At 42.1% G+C, this 22,527-nt stretch overlaps 1 protein-coding gene across 1 annotated transcript in view; it reads right to left on the bottom strand.

Moving 5' to 3' along the window:
• LOC124154908 overlaps positions 1–15,123 on the bottom strand; it is a 203,058-nt gene extending 187,935 nt beyond the window's left edge. Inside the window, exon 1 of the mRNA XM_046528681.1 lies at positions 12,858–15,123. Coding sequence (XP_046384637.1) covers positions 12,858–13,043 — 186 coding nt within the window. The 5' untranslated portion in view covers positions 13,044–15,123. The remainder of the gene's footprint in view (positions 1–12,857) is intronic.
• Positions 15,124–22,527: the final 7,404 nt, after the last annotated feature.

Raw genomic sequence — 22,527 nt, 5'->3', positions numbered from 1 at the left:
GGTCACTGAGGAAAGAGGACGAGAGGAGATTGGAGGCATTCGAGGCATGTGGGTATGGAGAAGAATGGAGAAGGCGAAGTGGACGGAGAGAAGGAGAAACGACGAAGTGCTGGACATGGTGGGTGAGGAGAGGCAGCTTTTAGATGAGATACGGAGGAGACAGAAGGTATGGATGGAGTTAGTGCTCATCGGGGAGGGGATGTTGAAAATAGTGTTAGAGGGTAGAATGTTAGGGAAACGAGGGAGGGGAAGGAAAAGAATAGGATTTTAGATAGATTGAAAGGGAGTAGGCTTTACAGTGAATTGGAGAAGGCAGTGCTGGAAGGAATGGGAGGCTCCCAGATCACTTCTTGAATACTCCATGGAAACCTCCCTTTATCGGTAGAATACTATAATAATAATAATTCATTCAGTTTCTTCAAACTGCTAGCAAGGGATCTAGTTCCACCATTTTCAACTTGCATATCAATACCATCCTTTTTGGGAAAGATTATCATTATTACATTTGATTTGAATTTAAATATTAAAACAATTTCATGCACTAAACTGTTAAATCCTTTTTTTTTAGAATTATCTTCCAGGAAAAATATTTCTGTTCTAGTTAACCCTCTCATGCATGAGTAACTACATTCGAGTGATAAAATTTTTAATCGATTTTTACGGGTATTTCACAATTATATTGTAGTTACATAGTTATACACAAACACTTTTGCCACATTATGACATTTGGACGACCTCATATGAGGGCATTATTCTTGAAACAGGCCATCGGGATTTAATAAGCTGCGATTATGTTGTGACTGATGGCCGGTAAATAATAAAGATATCTCTCGCATCGATCACCATTTGATACTACCCGAATTTATTAGCAGAGATCAACAACAACAACAATACTCATCTCTATGTAAATATAGGTATTGAATCATCCATAAACATAAACATTAATATAAACATTATTATACACATTTAATATAAACATTTAATCACATTAGTTCTCCCCCACTTATTTGAAGACAACATAGTCTTTAAGATAGGTCGGCTTTTGCCGGTTCCTGGGAAGGTGCGGTAGGAGGCTACTGGCCGAAGGAGACGGGGTTGGTCGAACGACTTGCGGAGGAGAAGGTGCCAGCGGCGATTGGTGGGTTGGCGGCAATTGATAATCAGGAGGCACCCCTGCAGCTCCTGCTGAGGATGGCACACCCATTGCGTGTTGTGGAAACAAAGGCGAGAATGTGACTTGTTTCTTCGGAACCAAGGTGGCTATCAGCTGATTGATGTGACGTTTTATGATTCGACCGTTATCCAACTTTACGATGTAATGGCAATTGCCGAGCTTCTTTAATACGATGCCAAACTGCCAACTGTGATGAATTCCTGCATAAATCTTCACCTGTACTCTCTCCCCCAACTGGAGACTGCGAATTCGTGAGTTAGTATGTTTTGTTGGGACAAAAGCTTTGCAGTTGGGAAGCAGGGCATCGAGACGAGTGCGGATCCTCCTCTTTAAGTACAGCTCTGCAGGAGTCCGACCTGAGGCCAAAGGTGTTGCCCTATAGCGGAACATAATGTCCCGTAACTTGGTGGTTAGTGGAGTAGGATCATCAGCAGCAGCTTTAAGTCTCCTCTTCAATGTCTGGATGCTGCGTTTCGCAAGTCCATTTGTGGCTGGGTGATTAGGTGCGCTGAACTTCTGGAATATTCCTCGCTCTTTGCAGTATTTTAGGAACTCTTCGCTCCTGAAGATGCTTGCATTGTCCGACACCATTACGGAAGGGTAGCCATGTACTGAAAAGATGCCCTCCAGCGTAACGATTGTTTTGGCAGAGGATGGAGCGCCATGGATCATGCGGACTTCTGCCCACTTCGACCTTGCATCCACACACATTAGGAAAAATTGGCTATCAAATGGCCCTGCAAAATCGATATGCACCCTCTCCCAATTCTCATCAGGCTGATTCCAGTGATGAATCGGCGCTTTCGGCGGACTGTGGCGGACCTTAGCACAGGGCTCGCAACTCTTAACAAGACGTTCTATATCTTTGTCTAACCCTTCCCAGTACACGTATCTCCGGGCAAGTTGCTTCATCTTCGTGACTCCCAAATGCGACATATGAAGCTCTTTAAGAATTTGTGCTTGGAGTGACTTCGGAATTACTGCACGATCAGAGCGGAACAACATGTCACCAGAGACAGTGTACGGGCTATCCTTGCGGCTGGTCTTGAGCTCCTGTAGAAGCGCTTGCAACTCTGGATCCTTGGCGGTTTCCTCAGCAACAATATCTGCAGTGATTGATGCGCTCGAGATTTGTAGCAGGGTTTCAGCATGCAAAGCGTTGATTTCTTGATCGATAGAGATTTCTAGAGAAGGACTAGATGTAGAGGCTGGGGCGCGAGATAAACAGTCAACATTCTCATTCTCTCTCCCCTTCTTGCATCGAACTGTGTAATCAAGACCACTGAGAAAAGATGCATACCTCAGTAAACGCGAAGAGGTCATCTGTGGTAGTGGACGATCTGGGTGAAAAATCCTTGAGAGTGGCTCATTATCTGTGACGAGAACGAAACGCTTTCCGAAAATGTAGTTGAAGAAGTGCGTTGTTGCATATATAATGGCCAAGGCCTCTCTGTCAAGCTGACTATAATTAGACTCAGCCTGCGTCAGAGCTCGTGAGGCATAAGCAATTGGGCGCTCATGACCATCAATATCATGGCTAAGTACTGCAGCTATCCCAGTTGGTGAGGCATCAGTTGTGAGTATGACTTGCTTTGATGGATCGAATGGAATGAGTAGTCTATCCGAGCACAACTCTGATTTGAGATTTACGAAGGCAGCTTCTTCAGCAGCAGACCAAACGAAGCGTTCACCCGTTCTTAGCAAGCGGCGTAGTGGATAGGACTTTGAAGAGAAGTCTGGAATAAACCTGGAATAATATGTTACTAAGCCCAGGAATCTCCTCAACTCACCTAAATCCTTTGGTCGTGGCATTTGAGAAACTGCTTGAATTTTAACTGGGCACTTTTGAATCTGATTATGCGACACTACATGACCAAGATAACTGATGCTTTCCTTGAAGAATGAACATTTGGCACGATTGAGATGAAGATCATTCTCTCTGAGGCGTTCCAAACATGCAGTAAGATTTCTGGTACATTCTTCAAGATCTGAACCATGACAGATAATGTCATCGAAGTATGCCTCCACCTTTGGTAAGCCATTCAACAATTGACCTAGAATGCGATTGAATTCCGCTGGAGCAGTCTTAATCCCGAAGCTGAGGCGATTCATTCGGAACGTGCCTTTGTGTGTTGAAATCGTTTGAATCTTGCTCCCTTCTTCATCGACCCGTAAATGCAGGTAAGCCTTGTACTAGTCCAATTTGCAAAAATACTTGGAACCTCTGAGGCTGTGGAGAACCTCGTCTATTCTGCGGATGGGGTAATTTGATGCAACGAGTCTAGAATTCACCCCACATTTGTAGTCTACGCATAGCCTCACTCCTCCATCGGGCTTAGGTATTACCACGAGTGGCGATCCCCAGTCACTTGATATAATGGGAGTGATGACACCTTGTTTTTCCAATGTGGATAACTCTCTTTCAACTCTCTCTCTCAATGCAAAAGGAACATCTCGTTCACGGTTAAAAATGGGTGTCACGCCTTCTCTAAGTTGAAGATGTACTTCGACGTTTGGAACACACCCGATTCTTTCTTCAAAAATTTGTTCATATTTCTTGAAGATGTCTTCTAGTGAGGTGACTACTTTCACATTGACAGTGCGAAGACCTGATTCATGGTTATCTATTTCTTTTAGACTAATTCCGAGTCCACGAATCCACATTCGTCCGAGTAGAGCATCATGCCCTGCTGGTACTATAAATAGATCGGCGTCCATTGACTTCCTATTATAGGTAACTGAGACCGTAACTTTGCCTATGGGTTTGATGACGTGGTCTGAGTATGAGCGGAAAGAAATTGATGTCGGTTGAAGCGGTATATTAAGTCCAAGTTTGTTGAAATCGGGTTCTGAGATTAAAGAGAAACGCGCACCTGAATCCACTTCGAACAACTGCGGCTTGTTATTGAGAGTGACTGTTACGATGTATTTATCGGTGTCTGGTCCAACTTCATACAAATCCTCAGTGTCTTCGATGCGAGTGATGCCATAATCATTGTTTGAATGACGATCTTCTTCTTGTTCTTGAGACCGCTGAGACGACAGGGTGTTGGTCTTCGATTTACGGAGCAGGGTGGTGATGCAGACTTTTGAAATGTGACCGATTTTCCCACAGGAAATGCACTTAAGAGATTCGCGCATTGTTCTGCAATCTCGCGATTTATGGTTTGTGCGACCACATTTGAGGCAAATGCCATCGAGACCTAATGACCGATAATTAATATGCCCTCTAGAATTGCGGGAATGGGAAAAATGACGCGGATGAGAGTTGGACTGACGGCGATTATCTTGAGACTCGGAACTCCGGCGATTGCGACGTTTTCCTTCTTGACGACGATAAATCTTATTTGTATCTGCGGCTTGATCCGATGTCTTCTCAGGCGATTTACTCAACTGTCCCGATTCGAAGCGAGATGCTTCTAGTGCTGTGGCTTTCGTCAGGATTCCGTCGAAATCCTTGAGATTTGTCTCTTGCAGTATCGCTTCTCGTATCCAGCTATCCTTCAGGTCTCTGATAAACTGAGCACGGAGGAATATATCAGCTATTGAGAACTTCTTTTTGCACGTGGTAGTAGGACAAGTAGCGTAGAAATCACAGTCTTTCAACTTTCCCTTCAGCGATGCGACGAAATCCGAGATTGATTGATGCGGCTGTTGAGTGATGCTGAGAAAATAATGCTGTGAGACGATCGTTGAGACTGATGGTGACAGCATTTTCTCGAAATGAGCCTTCAAGGTTTCGAAATCGATTTCTTTAATAGGATCATCTGGTCCCAGAAATGCAGCAAGATTATTGTAGTGATCTTTTCCGATCGATGAACGCAGGAGTTGAGCCTTTTTTATATCATCGCTGACGTTCTTGAGATCGCAGTAATTATTGAAGCGTTCCATATACGAAGAAAACTTTTCAGTTTTTGCGTCGTAGGCTTCAAATGGAATTATCTGCGGAGCTGGTGCGGTTTGCTGATTTTTGATGACGGAAGTCAGCGCAGAAAGTAATTCTTTGAGCTGTTTTGAGTCCATTATATCCGGGTTAAATTTACGTAAATAAGCGTCGACAAGGTTTTTTCTGGTCTTTGAACTTCACAATCTTTCTTTTTTTTAATCCTCGTCGCCAACTTGTTGTGACTGATGGCCGGTAAATAATAAAGATATCTCTCGCATCGATCACCATTTGATACTACCCGAATTTATTAGCAGAGATCAACAACAACAACAATACTCATCTCTATGTAAATATAGGTATTGAATCATCCATAAACATAAACATTAATATAAACATTATTATACACATTTAATATAAACATTTAATCACATTAGATTATAAATTGGATCTTTTGGTTAAAAAATGTTCAGAACCGCTTTGAGTATTATTATACATTTCATGGTCAAGTTAACATTCATGGAAGCATATTTAGCAGGTTTTTTAACTACGTTTTGTCACATTTTAATATTATGATGACGTTCAAGATTGGTGACATCTTGAAATATTTTCACCAACGTAAGGTAAATAACATAAAAATTACGTCGTAAGAAATTTACAGACAATTCATACTTTTAAATTAAAATTATTTTTACATTTGAATTCAAAAATTACGATTGTTATCAAATTTTTAACACTTATTACAAATATATTTTTGGGTCCCTGTAAAATGCACATCATGAGTGAAAATTTTCAAAACAATCTGGACATGGCGATAACGAGCAAGCACAGTACATGGACCTAGTTTTGCTTATGCATTTTTTGTCCAGACGCCTATTTGCTAAGTGCTCAGTTTGTTATTGGATAGTAACCACATTTACATAGTCTGAGCTCATCTATGACACTATGGGTGGGTTTTCTCTTCAACTGCAGCGAGGAAGGGCTGGGTGTATTTGACCGTCCCCTTTTTCTTGAAGGCTATCAGTTCCTTTGCCACCCGACTCTTGAACTCGAGTGCATTCATAGATTGCTCCTTCTCCTCCATTGACTTGTCTAAATAGGTATGCTTCATTTCCGCATGGTACATATCTCAATGGACATCATGAACGGGTGAATCACGGATATTCAAATATCCTCCAATCGTCCGCTAGATCTGAAGTAATCCACTGCGCATTTAAAAGGGCCTTTGACCAAAATTTAAATTAATTATGATGTAATCAATGTAATCAAATTCAGTGGCGCAGCGAGGGGGGTTTTGGGGGATAAAACCTCCCCCCCAGAGCTCAGAGAAACTTATAAGTTTAATCCATTTTACCTAATTTGATTAATTTACTTTTAGCAGAGTGCATGGATTAATAAAATATCCCTCAGAAAGCCATAAAACTGACCATTTTGAACCATTTATCTCAAAAATTTTCTGCGGGAGGGCCCCCGCACCTCCTGGCGGGTATACCACACACCTCAGGTCTAGGAGCGCCTAATCAAAATTAACGACATACACCATGGTTCTTCGGGAAGAACTGGGGTCGAAGAATTTTGGCATAAGCAGTTTAGTATTACTTCATCACATGCGCAGTAATTCCATTGATGGTGGATGGAATGGAATAAAAAGCTACGATGGGAAACTTAAAATAATAATTTATTTTGAGAATCTCTCTTTATTTTTCATAACAATTAATTCCTTTCCACTTCTAATGTCCCTCCTTTTTGGCTGTTTTCCAGAAAATATATGCTTTTTATTTTCTATATTATATTGTCAGTTTTTCCCATTTTTGTTACTTTTTGTACCATGATCATTGACACAAAATTCTCACGAAAATATTTAGGTAACCGGTGACTGTCAAAAAAATCGCACTGATTAAATATCTCTTTACATAAACTGCTTTAAAACACAATACATTGGATACACCAGTAATATAAAATGTAATAAAAAGGATACTGTTCTGGTGAAAGCTACGATGAAAGTGCAAATAGAAGAAGGGGCGGAAATAAATAAAGTGATGTGAAAAAAACTAAGCGAGATTTTAATTTAAAATTTAAAATCAAGTTTCCTATGAAATTACATCAATGGAACGCAGGTTACAACTTCAACTTTTAAGAAGCCGATAATTCTACAATGTCAAGTTATCTCAATGACATTTGACATTTTTACTGGAATTAATAAGCATTACGTTGAATATTTAAATAATTACAAATGTGCAATTGCGGGTGAAATAGCTGATAATATCGTTAATAGCTTGCCTCACGCAATCACGACGTGTTTGTGGGTTTTCGTTCGTCTCTTGGGAATTTCTCCACCGCACAGCCCTTCTTTTAGGATCGGAAGGCCACTCCTTTTTCGAAATGCGGATCACAATAGCACTTCGTTCAGGTGTTTTTTTAACTTATACGCTCCACGTTAACACGACGTTAACAGCAGTCAGGCGGGAACAAAGGCAGTCAAACCAGGGTGCATTTTGGAAGGCTGTCCTTCAGGGACTCTGGTTTGCGGTTAGCTTCCGCAGTGCATCATCTATTGGTTATTCTTGCGGGCCAAGGCATGGGGGGAGGGCGATGACAGCACTTACAAGCCCTTCGCGTGCGTAATAATCAGGCACAATCATAAAAGACATCTATCTAGGTAAAAAAACAACATTAACTTGAGTAATGAATCCAATACAACCTACCGTTCCGTTGACTTTTTCATTCCGAAAATACATCATAAACGACGCATTTCGACGCGAAGCGCCATCATCAGGTCAATTAAATAATTAAAATGCTACGATGGAGCTGATGATGTCGTTTTGCAGCGAAGCGCATCGTTAATGGCGGATGTATTTGAAACCTAAAAGAAGAGGGAACGAGAAGTTACGTAGAATTAATTTATCACATTGTTCCGCCATATCTTGCATAACACAATTGAATTAATTATGTTGCGGGGAACCTCGAAATTTCCATCCCTGCATTTTACTGTGGACACTTTTCCTGCTGATTGGGCAACCCGCTGTGCCATTGTAATGTAGCTGTAACGTGAGTGGATGGGGAGGGACAGTTACACCGCAACGACGCGACGCTTCTGTTAGTACAATATTTACGCTCGAAAGTTGGCCAAAATTAAATACCTCCTTGTAATTGATTCACCATTGGCGCATTTATCATATTTGGTGAGCTGAATCTAAACACAATGTTTAAACAAATGAAAATTAAATTGGCGAACCCAATAAAGCTCCGAACGTATGAAATATTTCCTAATTTCCATGGAAATAATTTTTTTATTTCTTGGATGCCATATTTTCGAATCGCATGAATACGCTGGTAAGAGGAGAATAAATTACACAATACAACTGGGAAACATATTATTTTAATCTCATTTTTGATGAAAAAGTGAGCAAAGTTCATAAGCACTGCTAATACCAGTGTATTAAATGAATTTCCATCCGTAGGTCGCGGATAAAAATATTGTTAAAGACTTTTTATGAAACTTGGAGCAAAATTCAAAATTAGTTATGGACAAATCAATGGTTGCATACTGAGAATTACACACAGTTACATTATATATTCCAACGCAACGTAGCAGAGTATTTCCATTCCCATTATAAGTACATACATAAAAGCGGAATCCTTCAGTGGCCACTCCATTATCTCCGTTTCCTCGCCATTAAGCGCTTCCTCGACTCTTCAAATGTTCTGGTGAGCTTGGAAATAAAATCTCCACTGTATCTCCTTTATTGACTGATTCGCTAAATGTGGTTACATTCCTTCTGGAACTGCTGATAAGTGGACATGAGTTGAGTGACAACCAGTGAAGGAAGTCTCGATTGCATTGAAGCCATGAGGACTTTAACAAAGAAATTAATCGATCGCAGCGTTCAAGGTTATCTCTTGCTTCGGCTGTTTTCACACATAACTGACCTATTGGTAAAATGACGTTTTTATAATGGTTGTCATGTGCATTAATATTTTGAGTAAACTGGTTATTATTGTGTACCAGTTGCGATCTTTTAGCAGTTTCTAAAGAAAAATGTTCAAACAGTTCGGCTCATATGTTTCTCTTTTTAATATTGCTTGCAAAATAACACCAAATTCCCAGATCGAATACTCGTCTAATCCTGTTATCTTCACAGATGTCGATGTCTAATTGCAATGAGTAGAATGGCCCAGGTGCGGAAGTCGGACATTTCAAAATTGGAACAAACCCACTTTTTGTTTATGCAACAAAAATTCCTCCGTTCTGCCAGCTGAATTCCGCCCTATCTCGACGCTCTGCGTACAAAGCTGCAGAGCTCAAATAAGCTGCTTTCGTTTTACTCAATGGGCATATCATTACTTGTGATTGTTCCTTTTTTCATCAAAAGTTGCCTCCCTCACTTTTCCAATTGTGCCACACTCACTTTTTTCATCAAGAGTCAGAGGTTAGCCTTGATATTCCATCGTTTGAATTATCAAAGATAAAACATTTCATTCAACTTAAGAAGAGGTTTAAGATTTATCATTTTGCATTATGAACGCACTTTCCGCGGCGATCTTGCAAATTTTAATCACAAATTACGGATTAACCTCGTGGAGAGATTCCTATTTGATTCATGCAAAAATGAAGCAGTGCCAGATATTTGGTGTAGCAATAAACACGAACTAGATCTTCTGGCAAAAGCTATGAGAAATTCTTCACCAATACAGAACTTTACGCCAAAAAAGTCCAAATTCCTTTGAGAGTCAGATGGAGGACCGTGAGTTGTTTTGATCGGCGCGCCAAACTAATCGAAATTCGCAGCAGGATGAGCCATTGAGCCATGCGAAATGAACCTTCTGCTGAGCTGTCATCTAAAACAATACTCCAGCAATGTAAGAATAACTTAAATTAGAAGTAGTCAACTAGCAAATCCAACTTCACCGCTATACCTCGCAAAAACGCGCTTTCTATATATTCCATGAGATGTAAAACAAAGTGGATCAAATGGAGATTGAATAAAAGTTATGGAGCCCAGCTTCAGATGAAATTGGTTCTCTCTTTTCGTCCTCCGCGTTCCTTACAAATGCACAGAGAGAGAGAGAGAGAGAGAGAGTGTGAACGAAACCCTTGGGGCGGGCTCGCGGGTTACACTCCTGGGTCTATAAGCGCGAGGTTTTTACCTCTGCACCCAGAAGGGGGAGGACAGGAAGGAGAAGGGAAGGAGGCGCCGCCGCGATGGGAGCCCGACGACGCCTCCTGGGAGTGGATAGGGAAGGAAGGGAAGGGACGAGGAGTCCCGCACCGTCACAAAGGCGGGCGGGCCCTACTAACAGCGAAACCAAGCTGACGCAATTAATATGCTACCAATCCTAGTGGATTTTCCTATGAGGAAGAAAAATCTATCGATCGAATCGGTAGATCACAGAGAGAGATAGTATTGTATTTTAAATTTCAGAGGCCACGTGGATCTCGTCAAAGTGAACCAAAACCTGCTTAAATACACCGAAGGAATGGCGAATGGGTTTTGTTTTTATTTTATTTAATGTCCGGGGAGGTCACCGCTGTCGCCGACGCGAGGTTTGCGCTAAGCCAGTCCACCGCCGAGAGGACGGCAGTTAGGGTGGCAGAGTGAGAAGTCGGCCAGCGGCAGCCGGAAGCGTTCTCACATCCTATTTGGTGGTCTAAAAGTGAGTCCGTTTTCTTTTTCTGTTTGAGTTCATCCCGAATTATTTGTCGCTCAACCTTCCTGCACAGCCCTACTACTTAAATCCCTCCACTTCTACATTCCGACTCCCGATGATGAGAGGGCGATTCTTACGAGTGCATTATCGACACCAAATATTCTGAGTGGAGAATCACTCTCTTTTCCTAATTCCCTTTTCCTCATCATCCCCATTGCATGAGAGAGGGAAAGGATTCCTCCCCCACCCTTCTTGCGATTTCACCCAATATTACTTTTCGATTTTTCTCTACTTCCGTCTACATACAGTAGAATCATGGCAACTACAAAACAAACCGATTATAAATTTTATATGATACTGATTTTCACTTAAAATATTTTGTAACAATTAATGTTGACAATGGGAGGAAAAAAATGAGTCAAGCGATAATGGACGACAATTGTTGTTGACGGCGCGGAAGAGAGAATAGAGGAGTGAGTATTGTAATGAAAACGGTGGCGTTTGGGTGTACTCGTCTTCGCGGCCAAGTGTTTTCGCCGCAAGAACTTACAAAGTGTTCTGGCAATCTGTGTGAAAATTAAATTTGTGAAGTAACAGAACGTGTCGCTGCCTTCGTCGTGAATACCTGTCACGGACAAGCGCGTTTGCAATTCGTGATGATTAAATTTGAAAATTTGCTGTATGTGTTTTCGCCCGGTTTTATTCATAATATTTGTGTGCTAATTTGATTTGTGATTAATATTTTTATACGTGTGAATTGAAATATATGTGTAAATTAAATTTGTGAAGTTACGATTAAATATAAACTTCACACTGTGATTTTCATTTCCCACTCACATGCTCGGAATCCATCCGTTTATTCATCACTGTTATATGTGTGCGTACTTTAGCAAAGGGAATTTTCTTTTTTCCACATCTTGATTCAGCGGCGACCATTGTGGAATGTAAATATATCGAAGGAATGTCGAAGAAAGGAGTGGCATAGTAAAGAGAGCGCCGGTGTCATTGGCTTTCGTACACATGTTTCGCGGGCAGCCGCCACCAGGGAAAGTTCACTTTTGACGAGCACGTTGAAAGCATAGGAATTTACAGTTTAAATGGTTTCATCACCATTAATTTGAGATTAGGGGTAAATTAGTTATTTAAGTATTCTACCGATTAAGGTAGCTTTGCATGAAGTAATTACGAAGTATTCTGGCCGTCTCCCCTCCATACTTGGACTTCAATTCAAAATAAGGCCTACTCCCTTTCGTCCCATCCAAAAATCCCCTTCCCCACCACAATGCGTAAAATTACATTAGATTCGAGGGGAAAAACATGTCTAATTTCGTTCCCAGCAAAATTCCTTCTTTAGTGTCGGCGATGATTCGATCATGGATCACCTCACCAAGCGGAAAATCCAGAGCAAATCAACAACGAAGTATCTTTTGTCCGAAATTTTCTCTAATGAAATGAATTTTGCTTCGAACCTAGCCAAAAATAACTCCAGCAAAAAAAATATATCAAGAGAAAAAACTGGTGCAGCCGAAAACTTGGTTCAGCAGGGAAAAACCGATTGAGCAGAAAAAAAAGCTGTTCAGTCCACGGAACCGGTGCATCGAAGTAAACGACGTATTTTTAAGCACTGTGAACCGGTTCAGGATATGCTTAGCCGCAGAGCCACATCTGTTACGTGCATGTCCACAAAGTGAGTGTTCATACGACCGATCTAGGCAAGGAAGGCGTCATCCTAATTGTGCATTCATTTGTTTGCTTAGGCCTCAACTAAGCGATCATTTTTCCCGTCCCTCCCAAGCGATAGCTCCAACGATCGCATCAATGATGACCGTTTCACACCATCATTTTCCGCGATGGCTCAAGGGATGAAAAATACCATTTTTTTCATCGCTGAAACCATCGATGGTCAGACTTTCAGCCAATCATAACGTACGGCCGGTAACAGCGATTGTGACACCACGATTGGAATTTAATTGAACGACTGTTACAAATACGGAAAGTGAGGGAATAAGCGATAGAGAGAGGGACAGTAGGAATGACCGTGTGATTCGGAAGATGATGGTCCACTGAGCGATCACTCTTAGGGAACTCGCTGAAAGCCTTTCGCTATCACTCGACGGTAGGAGGGAATGATGGTGCGCATTGTGTACTCACATCTTTCTCGTGCTCGGCTTCGAGGCTCTCGAAGGTGAACGCCCCGAGGATGCAGTACGCGACGACCAGCGAGACGAGCACCACGTGCGAGAAGATGCACGAGCAGATCTTCCAGGTGTAGTAGAGGAAGGTGGAGCAGCGGCCCCCCCGCACCCCCACGCCCCCGCCCTCACCGCCGCCCTGCATCACAACAATCCACGACACGCGCAACAATCACAAACAACACCACACAAACGGACACTCCGCTCACAGAAGAATAGACGCGCACACGAATGCAACACGGGGAAACAAAAGATGATTAACGGTCAACAATGGATCCCATCAACCACTTGGGAATATTTATTTATCACTTTATTATATTCGCACTCATAACATGGTGAATAACAACGACGAGCGGCTATCTACTCCTTGTGAATATCCAACAATTACTATCGCTAATACAGTCGCACTCATTACATAATAAATTGCAATGGTGATCCAAAATTAATCACTTGAGAATATCTGTTAATTATTACTACTTTATTCGCCCTTCACAAAATGGTAATCATCGATGGCGAACGAAAATAAAATAATGCAGAATGTTTATTGTTTATCGCTTGAGTACTTGCATTCTTGGAATAGTAATTAACAATGGTGAGCGGCCCTTAAATTAATTATCATGCTAAATTCATTCGCACTCTGAGCATTTTCAACTAGAACTTGATAATAAAAGTAGAATATTATGGAGAGACTTCACACACGCAATCGTTCAGTTCAGATACGAAATTGATCAATTACTTGGCTTCACTGGATCACCTTCCGGGTTGCGAAGCCACTAGTCCTTCGATCACGAGTTCATGTCGATGTCGAGTGCACTACTCTTCATCGACTCCACCAATCCGTGACTCGAAACACGCCCGCTCGTGGACACGCGTTGAACGGCGTCCGATTGGCTGAGGGTCAGATGGCGTAGCGCGGCGTGTCGTGTCGGTCGCTGTCAGAGGTCGCCACTGCCCCGATCAAGAGGACTTGCCCCAGGAGGGATTTGGAATGGGCAGCCCACCCACAGGTCGGGCCATTGGCCCCGAGAGGGAAGGATGGGGAGGAGGAAAACCCGGCGAGCTACCAAAAGGAAAGGCGCCAAGGAGACCACGATTCAACGGCCTCTGCGACGGACGGAGTGCTGCCCTCGAAGGGTCCCACAAAGCGCGGGGATGGAGGAAGTGTATCTGCGCCAGGATTAGGACCCACGTCACTCGAGTCGACCACCAACCTGAGTCCGTGCACTCAACGCATTCACAACACAAAGCTCATTTCGCGAAAAGTATGACCAACATTTGCCGCCTTTCGTTTGTTTTGCTTGACGCACGAGGGAAGCGCTTCATGAGGGACTCACAGAATGCTGACAGCGTGATCGGGGCACATGGCGCAGGGATATACTGGTCAAACAAACGGGCGGAATCTGCCTCGTCCGGACGATATAGGGACTCCGTCACGTCGTCTGCATGGCCACAATGGGGACGGACACCACTTCCTGAGAACCCCCGTTATCGTGGAGAGCGGCGATCGCACTGGCGTCGAACCCGGACCCGGATGGTTCGTGATTGATGGGAAGCGGCGCACTACACAAGCAGCGGAAGTGCCAGTACAGGGTGCGCGCCGAAATAAAAGCGTCTATGGGCGGTTGGAGCGGCGTTAAATACACCCAGCGATGTGGAATCCTGAGAGGGAGAAGTGGCACAGAGATATTCCGAAGTGGCGAGGCCTCGCGGCGGACGCTCAGGAGAGAAGCCAGCAAATTCTACGAAAGACCATCGCAGAAGGAGAGAGACCGGGAATCACGGGTGAGGATCAACGGCCACGACAGTGAAAAACCCCCGACAAAACGGAGAAAGGATTTGAGAGTGACGGAACAGCACGGACGACTCGACTGAAAAAGCCCAGGCCTTCGTCAGATGGAGTCGCAGGCGACCGGAGCGCCGCACGGCGGTGGGAAAAGGAATCGGCGTCCACGTGCACGAGGGCCGAATGGCTGGCTGTCAGGTGCAGCCACGACCCCCGGAACAGGATGCGAACGGGATCGAAGCCGGCCCTCCCGGGCAGGAGAGCAGCGGGTGCAGTGGCCTCGTCGCGCGGCGGCCGAACAACAAGCGAAGCGAGCACGCGCGTCGTCCAACTGGCGCACGCCCGGCTAATATTAATCCGGCAGCGAAACGACGGGCACTCGACGTCACCACTCACCAGAATAGAAACACCCCCACCACCACCAATGGACGCATAGGAGCGAGTGACGTCAGACCAGCCCAGCAAACGAAGAAGGCCCGACGCACGCACGAGGGGCACTTACACACGCATATACACACGCATCACTCCCGCTCGTCACACAGTTCATGTATTCGTCTAATGTAAAAAGAGGAAGCACGCCTATCTCCCTCCAAGGTGCCTCAAATAAATTTCCCTTCGAAAGCTGCAAGTGCGGATGAAATTTTTTTGGTGTAGTTCCATTAGAAAAAAACACCTTGATCCAGTTAGAAAATTTCCGCTGCATTTTATCGAGAATTGCCAGCTTTAAAGTTGCGGTCGATGAGTTTCTTCGGTTACGGTTATCAGTCACAAAAACAACTTCCGTATTTTCGTTCCCAAGGACAGACTTAAATCTGAATACGCTAGAAGCATTGGCTGTAGTAACTTTCACCTCACCTAAATTAATAGCCATTAGCAAGTTTTTTTTATGAATAAGCATGTATATTTTGCTAGTATGCGTAACATTTCTACGGCCGTGCGGTGTGCATGTGGCGGTCCTCTTGCATGCTGCATGTTGGTGAATTGTCACCCACTGCCAAACACCCTAGAGGTGGCTGGCAGGGTATTATGTAGATGTAAATCACAATAATCCCATAAATAAGAAAAATGCACATAAGACTGGCAATGAGCCACACTTAGCACGACCGGTCGAGACTAATATTGCTCGCCAATAATAAGGAAGGCACACGATGAGGCAAGCATGACATTCAGTGGTGCAGTTGTTCCTCGGATTAATCTAAGCGATTTTTTCCGCAGAACGCCCACAGGGGGGGAGGGGGGGAAAGAGGGACGGGGTAGATGTTGGCTAATTATTTTATACTTATCATACATTTATATCAGCCTAAACAAGTCCAAGGTGTCGTTTTCACATAATGAAAACCAGCTGAAAGCGAGAATTTTTGCCGCAACGATCGGAAGTACCAAAAATGGCGCCATCTTAAAAGCGGCGGGTATTTCGTGGGCGCATAATAAATAATGACATTTTTCCGGCATGACGTACCGTTAATGAAGTATTTATGGTCACTGAAGGCGTCCAAAATGTCAAAAATTCATTCTATCGAATTTGAATCGCTTATTTTTACATTTAGTAGATAAGAATTTCCTTGTAAAAATACGAAAATGACTTTACTTCCGGTATAAAATGTGACTTGTACGGTTAAGTTGCCTACACGTGTCTAACTGGGTGTCAGACCCTTTGCGGGCTGAGGATAGAGGTTCCACGGGCATAATCGCTTACATAGGTCCTAGGAACAACTGCGCCACCTAATATCATCCTTGCCTCATTATATGTGACGTTTTTAGCTTCACCGGCATTTCTAAGAGGGGTATCCCATCAACAGAGGTCGTATTTTAGCCTTTTGTGGGGAAGCATCTCTCTTCATCGAAAACTTACGCTGTTTTCTTCACTAAATTTATCAGACAAAGTGTAGTGATCCTCAGTCATATTGGCCTGCACCATATATACATTTAATGCACACTGCCTCAATTCAACAAACTTCTGTCCCATTTGATATCAGATTTTGATGAAAATTTCTGTTTGGGTCTATTATTCACCTCAAAATAAATACCCCAAAACCGTTTAGAGCGAAAAACATTTGTACGCCTCATACAAATTTTAATTTTTTCCCATTTTTGCCGAAAATAGTGCCTTGCATCATAAACTTCCCTCTATTTTGCCACCAAATAAGAGTTTCCTTCATCAAGAAAACGAATGGCATTGATAGCGATTCATTACCCACCATTAGTGTATTAATAATATACTAATTATTTTGCTTTAGAAATCCCAGTTTAAACGAATGTTAATGGCCAATTTTAGCCTCATTTGAAAAATGGCCAGATTGACGCCCATGCGATGCCACTCCACGTGACGTCACAGGGACCTAGTTTTTATCCGAGTAGGTAGGAGTTTTACATCGTCTGAGATTACCAATGCATGCATGAGGCACAGAGCTCAGGGAAATATCTCTTGATAATCACTAATTGAAATTGCCTATGTTCGGAAAGTTTCCTTCGTTTGATAGGGTATTATAATAATCCTTATTTAAGCCAAGTGCTACCTGCTAGCAGCCTGCGTCGTAGCGGCGCTCATAGCCTCCCACCAATGTGGCCTCACACGGCGGAAACGCATCCGGTATAGCCGGAACCAGAATGACTTTACACGAGCTTTTTCCAGCATTCATACTTAGCCGTCGCGTTTTCGCGCGCTTGAAAATTTTCACTTTTCATTTAACCGCGAAAAGTTGTTATCGTCATTTAAAAATTAAAAGCGTGAAATACGTATTCCAGGAGTAATAATCTTTCGATTTAGGCAATAAAAAATAGGAAACTACCCTCTTGTCATAGACCCATGATTTATTCCCAGATAGCACAGACGATCGCAAATAGGCATTTTATTAAAAGTACTTCATCTCGTGAAAAATCGTTGTTACCCGAGAGAAAATGAGATAAACCTCGTGTAACAATGGTCTTCTGTCCGGCAAACCGCATTATGTGTCAAAGGCATCCAATAAGCGGACCGTTGTAGTTATTTCGTTCTCCATCAGGGTCACCGCTGCTTGAAATAGTATGGCATACGACTGGAAGATGGCAGTAACCACGCAAACGGCGGTAAATTCAAAGGCAGAATCAAGTTACTCGGGGATGGCTACTTACGCAAGAATCTTGAACCCACGAGTTTAATAAGGCACCTAATCTTGGGATTCATAATGGTATGGCACATTCTACCTCCCTTATCGTCCAAAAATAAGAATTTCTAGTATCAAAACATGATGTAATATTACACCCTTCCGATCTATACAAATTATTATAAGCAAATAAGTTTTTGTTGGTGACATTTCCCATTTTTTCGCAATCCCCAAAAACAATTGGGATTATTTTACTTCCGTTCCATGGCCTACTACTGCAGTCATTAGCACCACTGCAAATGGAAGTAGAAAAATAAAAACACCCGAAATATATCATTTTGCTAATTAGTGCATTTATATACTAAAATATTAACTAAATGACTGCACTTCTGCAAGATCAAATTCTTCCAAGAGTCAGTTGGCAACCAAACATGGATGTAACAGCCTTACCCAAACATATCAATTCCAACTGAACAGGTAAATATCTATGCTGGCCAAAAGATGAAAATCGAAAAACCAAGTAATCAACATTTCCGCATCACTCAACATATAATAAGAATAATCACTAGTACAAAAGCAGGGATCTTCCAACTTTTTAACGCCAGGGCCAAAGCCCTCGTTGACTTTCTTCTGCACTGCTATATATAACCCTGTACCCGTCACTCTCGTAGTCCCTACTGTCCTCCCACCAAACTTCGGATAGACCCAAGATATCTATCCTCCCTTTCCACATTTACCTTTTTATATTTTCTAGTTTACCCGCCCTCATCATTGTCTTAACATTCGCGTGATAAGGACCCCGAGGACCTTGCCGACCTCGCTGACACCTGCGGCACCCGCCCTTAAAGCCCTGTACACAACAATGCCATTTTATTATATAAAAAAGATACAATGGTGGTTCTGCGATGTTTGTCAATACGGGCGGCCCCACAAGGGGGGAGGGCGCCCCCCTTCTGTATCCGCTACGGATTTAAGGTTGGGTATAGGAAAAAGCGTAGTCATTACAGGCCCATCTCACTTACTTCCAATTCTTTCTAAATCTTGGAACAAATTATTTTCAGTTCAATAATGGGACATCCAGATAGCCAAAATATGTTAGGAAAAGAACGACACGGCTTTGGAAAAGGGAGCGCGTGTGAAACACATCAAACTCTCTTTGTTCATGACATCTATTTATTTGTTCATGGTATCTATCAATTTCATGCCATAATTCATGCATGAATCACTTACTAGGCTAAGTTTTCCTTTTTCAATCATTAACTATTAGTTTCATTTGCATGGTATCATGTTCGTGTCCTTATCCCTCCTCTGGTTTGACCGCGTGTCGTTATCCTGAGTTCTTGGTCTGTGTCCGGCATTTCTGATTAATCATGGCTAGGATGTGAGTGCTGCATGTGGAATCACTCCATGCCGCACACCTGCAGGTGGCTTGCATCGTAAGTACCTCGTAGATGTAGATATCTTAGCCTTGGCTGAGAGACATGTTCAAGTTGACGTCATAATTTTAGACTTCAGTAAGGTATTTGATAAAGTTACACAATCAAACTGATTCTGAAGTTAGAAGAATAAGGTATAGGTGCAGTCACTTTCAAAAGTCGGTCCCCACGGCCAGCGCGAGCAACTACGTTCTGCGCTGCGATCGAACTTCGGGTATTTCTTATGCCTTCTGTGTCTAATTGGCCAGTCTGACTTACTCGCACCATCCGCGAAAATCTGACCGAGGCATTCTTCTTTATTCCTAGTTTCTTCGCGACCTCTCCGACTCCCGGTGCCAGAACAGAGGTGAATCATAAGTTCTCAGTCACGCGATTCTCATTGTGATAGTATTCTGAGACAGATGTCAGAGTAGTATGGCTTGTACTCAAAAATACCGAGGCGTACCTATCTGCGTCGCAACGCACGTATAAGGAAGAAACGAAAATCGGAATTTACGTCTGAAAGAGTATTCTAAAAGTTGCCTCCAAAATAACATTCTAGATTATACCTTTAACACATTATTACCAAACACGATCAATGCATACTGTTCTATATATTAGTATTTTGGTCACACTGATAGGGGCATTCATCATTCCTAAGCATTTTCTTGGGATATATTATATCCCAAGATTTGTACGCGTCTCATCATACGAGAAATAAAAATACTTATGTGCGCCAAATTATTACGTTTAATTCGTTATGATATTTATTCCAGTCGTTACTAACATTTCCCTTAGAAAATGTTTATTAATTCTTAATGTATTCCAGGTATCAGTAAGAAATTAACATATTTCTTCGTGTTCATCGAAAGTTGGAATGTCTAAATAGTTTATGTCTCCATACTTCTGGGTTTCACCGCGTGGATTTTCTTTGCGACGACAGTTTCTCCGGTGTTCCAACCGGCATCTTCATGCTGACGTCTGAATAGTTATCATAAATATATTTCCAATACATAAAAAACCTTCGGCAACATTAACTACATGACTTTTTTGCCTCTTTCTTACCATTTCCCAGTGAGAAATGGATCATCGAATCTACGTCGAATCTTCGTCGATTCGACGACTATAGATCGATATGTGGTCGACGTCGATTTTATTTGTTCAATCGACGTTTTTTCGACGTGTTATTCTCATTGGCCAGCGGGGTCAGCGTGTTGATTGGCTGAGGGGAGAACTTAGTGATGTAGTTTTAATGTCTTAAAAATAACGGTGAGACGCTATTACAACATATGTGTCTTAAATAAGAAATATAAAATTAAATAATTATTTTATTTATCCATAAACATTAGTTTTAATCTCCGAGAACAATCTTTGATTCCTTTTAATTCTGTAACTTGACCGTTGAAGTTCGATTGCGTGTATCAGTTGAGCTGAGTTGAGCTGTTAGTCGTCATGCTGTTAGTTCTTCGCAGTAAACTCGGAACAGAGACATTCGGCGCCGTATAGAAAATTTATTGTCGCATTTATTTTGCGCGACAAACTTTGCTAGCTCTAAATCCTGTTATTGGTATTTAAAATCCTTCTGAAACTTAATGAGCTTTTGGATTCGTATTAATCATCGAAAAAGGCATTCCGTCGCTTAGTAAAGACAAGCTTCACTACGTCTTCCATACTTCGGAATCGGTCTGCTTTTGGACCGCTGTATGACAGGTAGGATTAGCTTCTCCTATTTAATGTGTTCAAGATTTCCATTTTCACACATTTGCCACATACGCCGGACCTTCTATTTGCGTCCAAGTTCTAACTTCTTTCCTGCGTGGTATGTGATATGCACAAGCTTGGCTTTGTGACTACGTTTACCTCATTTCGATACCTTTATACTCGCGTCATAGATGTCAACTCCTCACATTTTTTCTCAAGGATTTCTGATTATTATTGAAGATGAATACGAAGGACTTAAGATTACAAATCACCATTATAAATTTATTTCAGCCTTCATTTGTTTAGACTTTACGTGCTCGATTGAAATACGTTGTTGGCGCAGCAATAGATGCTCTTTCTTAGCCGAAAAGATGTATATTTCCGCAATTATTAGTAGGAATCGCAGGTAAAAAGACGATATCTCGTCGACATAGAAAACTCGTCGATGGTGTCGACGTCGAAAACACGTCGATGGCGTCGACGTCGAAAACACGTCGATGGTGTCGACGTCGAAAACACGTCGATGGCTTCGACGTCGAAAACACGTCGATTTTCGGACCATATAGACATCGATCGATGTGTTACCATCGACGTTTTATCGATGAGTACTTCGACGTCGAATCGACGTAGATTCGACGATCCATTTCTCACTGGGTTAAGGCACATTTAGTATATGTTTTATCTTTCGCCCTTTCACTGAGAGGTCAAACTAAGTCTTTCCTGTTTTTGTTTCTTTTTTCAGCTAGAGTCAGTCGTAATTGGCACCTGGTGATATCATACATGTCAATGTCCTCTACATTATTACATATAAGTGGTTTCGCACCAATAATAGAGCTTACACTAACGCAATGATAATACCTTGTGGCAGTCTTACGGGTGAAAAAATACTGATCATTATCCTACAAACAAAATACTACGCAAGCATAGTTTTCATCCGATAAAATTGTACCGTGTCGGGTACCTGATGACTATTCTGCGCAATTAATAAAAATGATATGTATTAGCTACCAAATATAAAGCTTGTGATGTAGCGATTTACGGTGCGGAAACTTAGACGACGACGAAGATGGACAAGAAAAGAATTAAGGTATCCGAGATGTGAGTATAAAAAAACAACGGAAAAGGTGAGATGCATGTATTCCACCGAAAGAAAAGGACAACATTTCCTAGAACGCATTGCGGCCTGAAAGCAAGCCAATTTTTCTCAATGCCCATAAATATCTCGTTACTTCTTTCACTGAAAAATTATATTTATCTTCAAAGCATTTTTAAGGCAACCCGATTGCTCATCTGAAAAATATAATGCAAAAATGATCTTCTCTCATAAAACCATTTCTTTGCCGGTGGTTTTTCTAGGTAAAAAATTAAAATACTTCTTATTTTATATTAACACTAGCTGACCCGGCGAACTTCGTACCGCCTAACAATCAATGAACTTACAGTCTACTTACACCATTTATAAATCAGGAGCGGCTGTATCGTTTTTAGTCATGTTTAATTTATATGTACAAATTCAATAAAACTACGTAAATGAGTACCAAAATTGCTTGTCAGAAAGACATTTTCATTATTGAATCTACATAGGGTGAATCGGAGCACGTTAACGCGGATTTTTTCAACAAATTTTCTTACGTTTTAGCTTAAAAA

The sequence above is a fragment of the Ischnura elegans genome, chromosome 3 (genome assembly GCF_921293095.1).
Source record: "Ischnura elegans chromosome 3, ioIscEleg1.1, whole genome shotgun sequence".
NCBI classification, from domain to species: Eukaryota; Metazoa; Arthropoda; class Insecta; order Odonata; family Coenagrionidae; genus Ischnura; species Ischnura elegans.
Note: the sequence above shows the minus strand (reverse complement) of the source record. Positions and strands in the feature narration are given on the sequence as shown.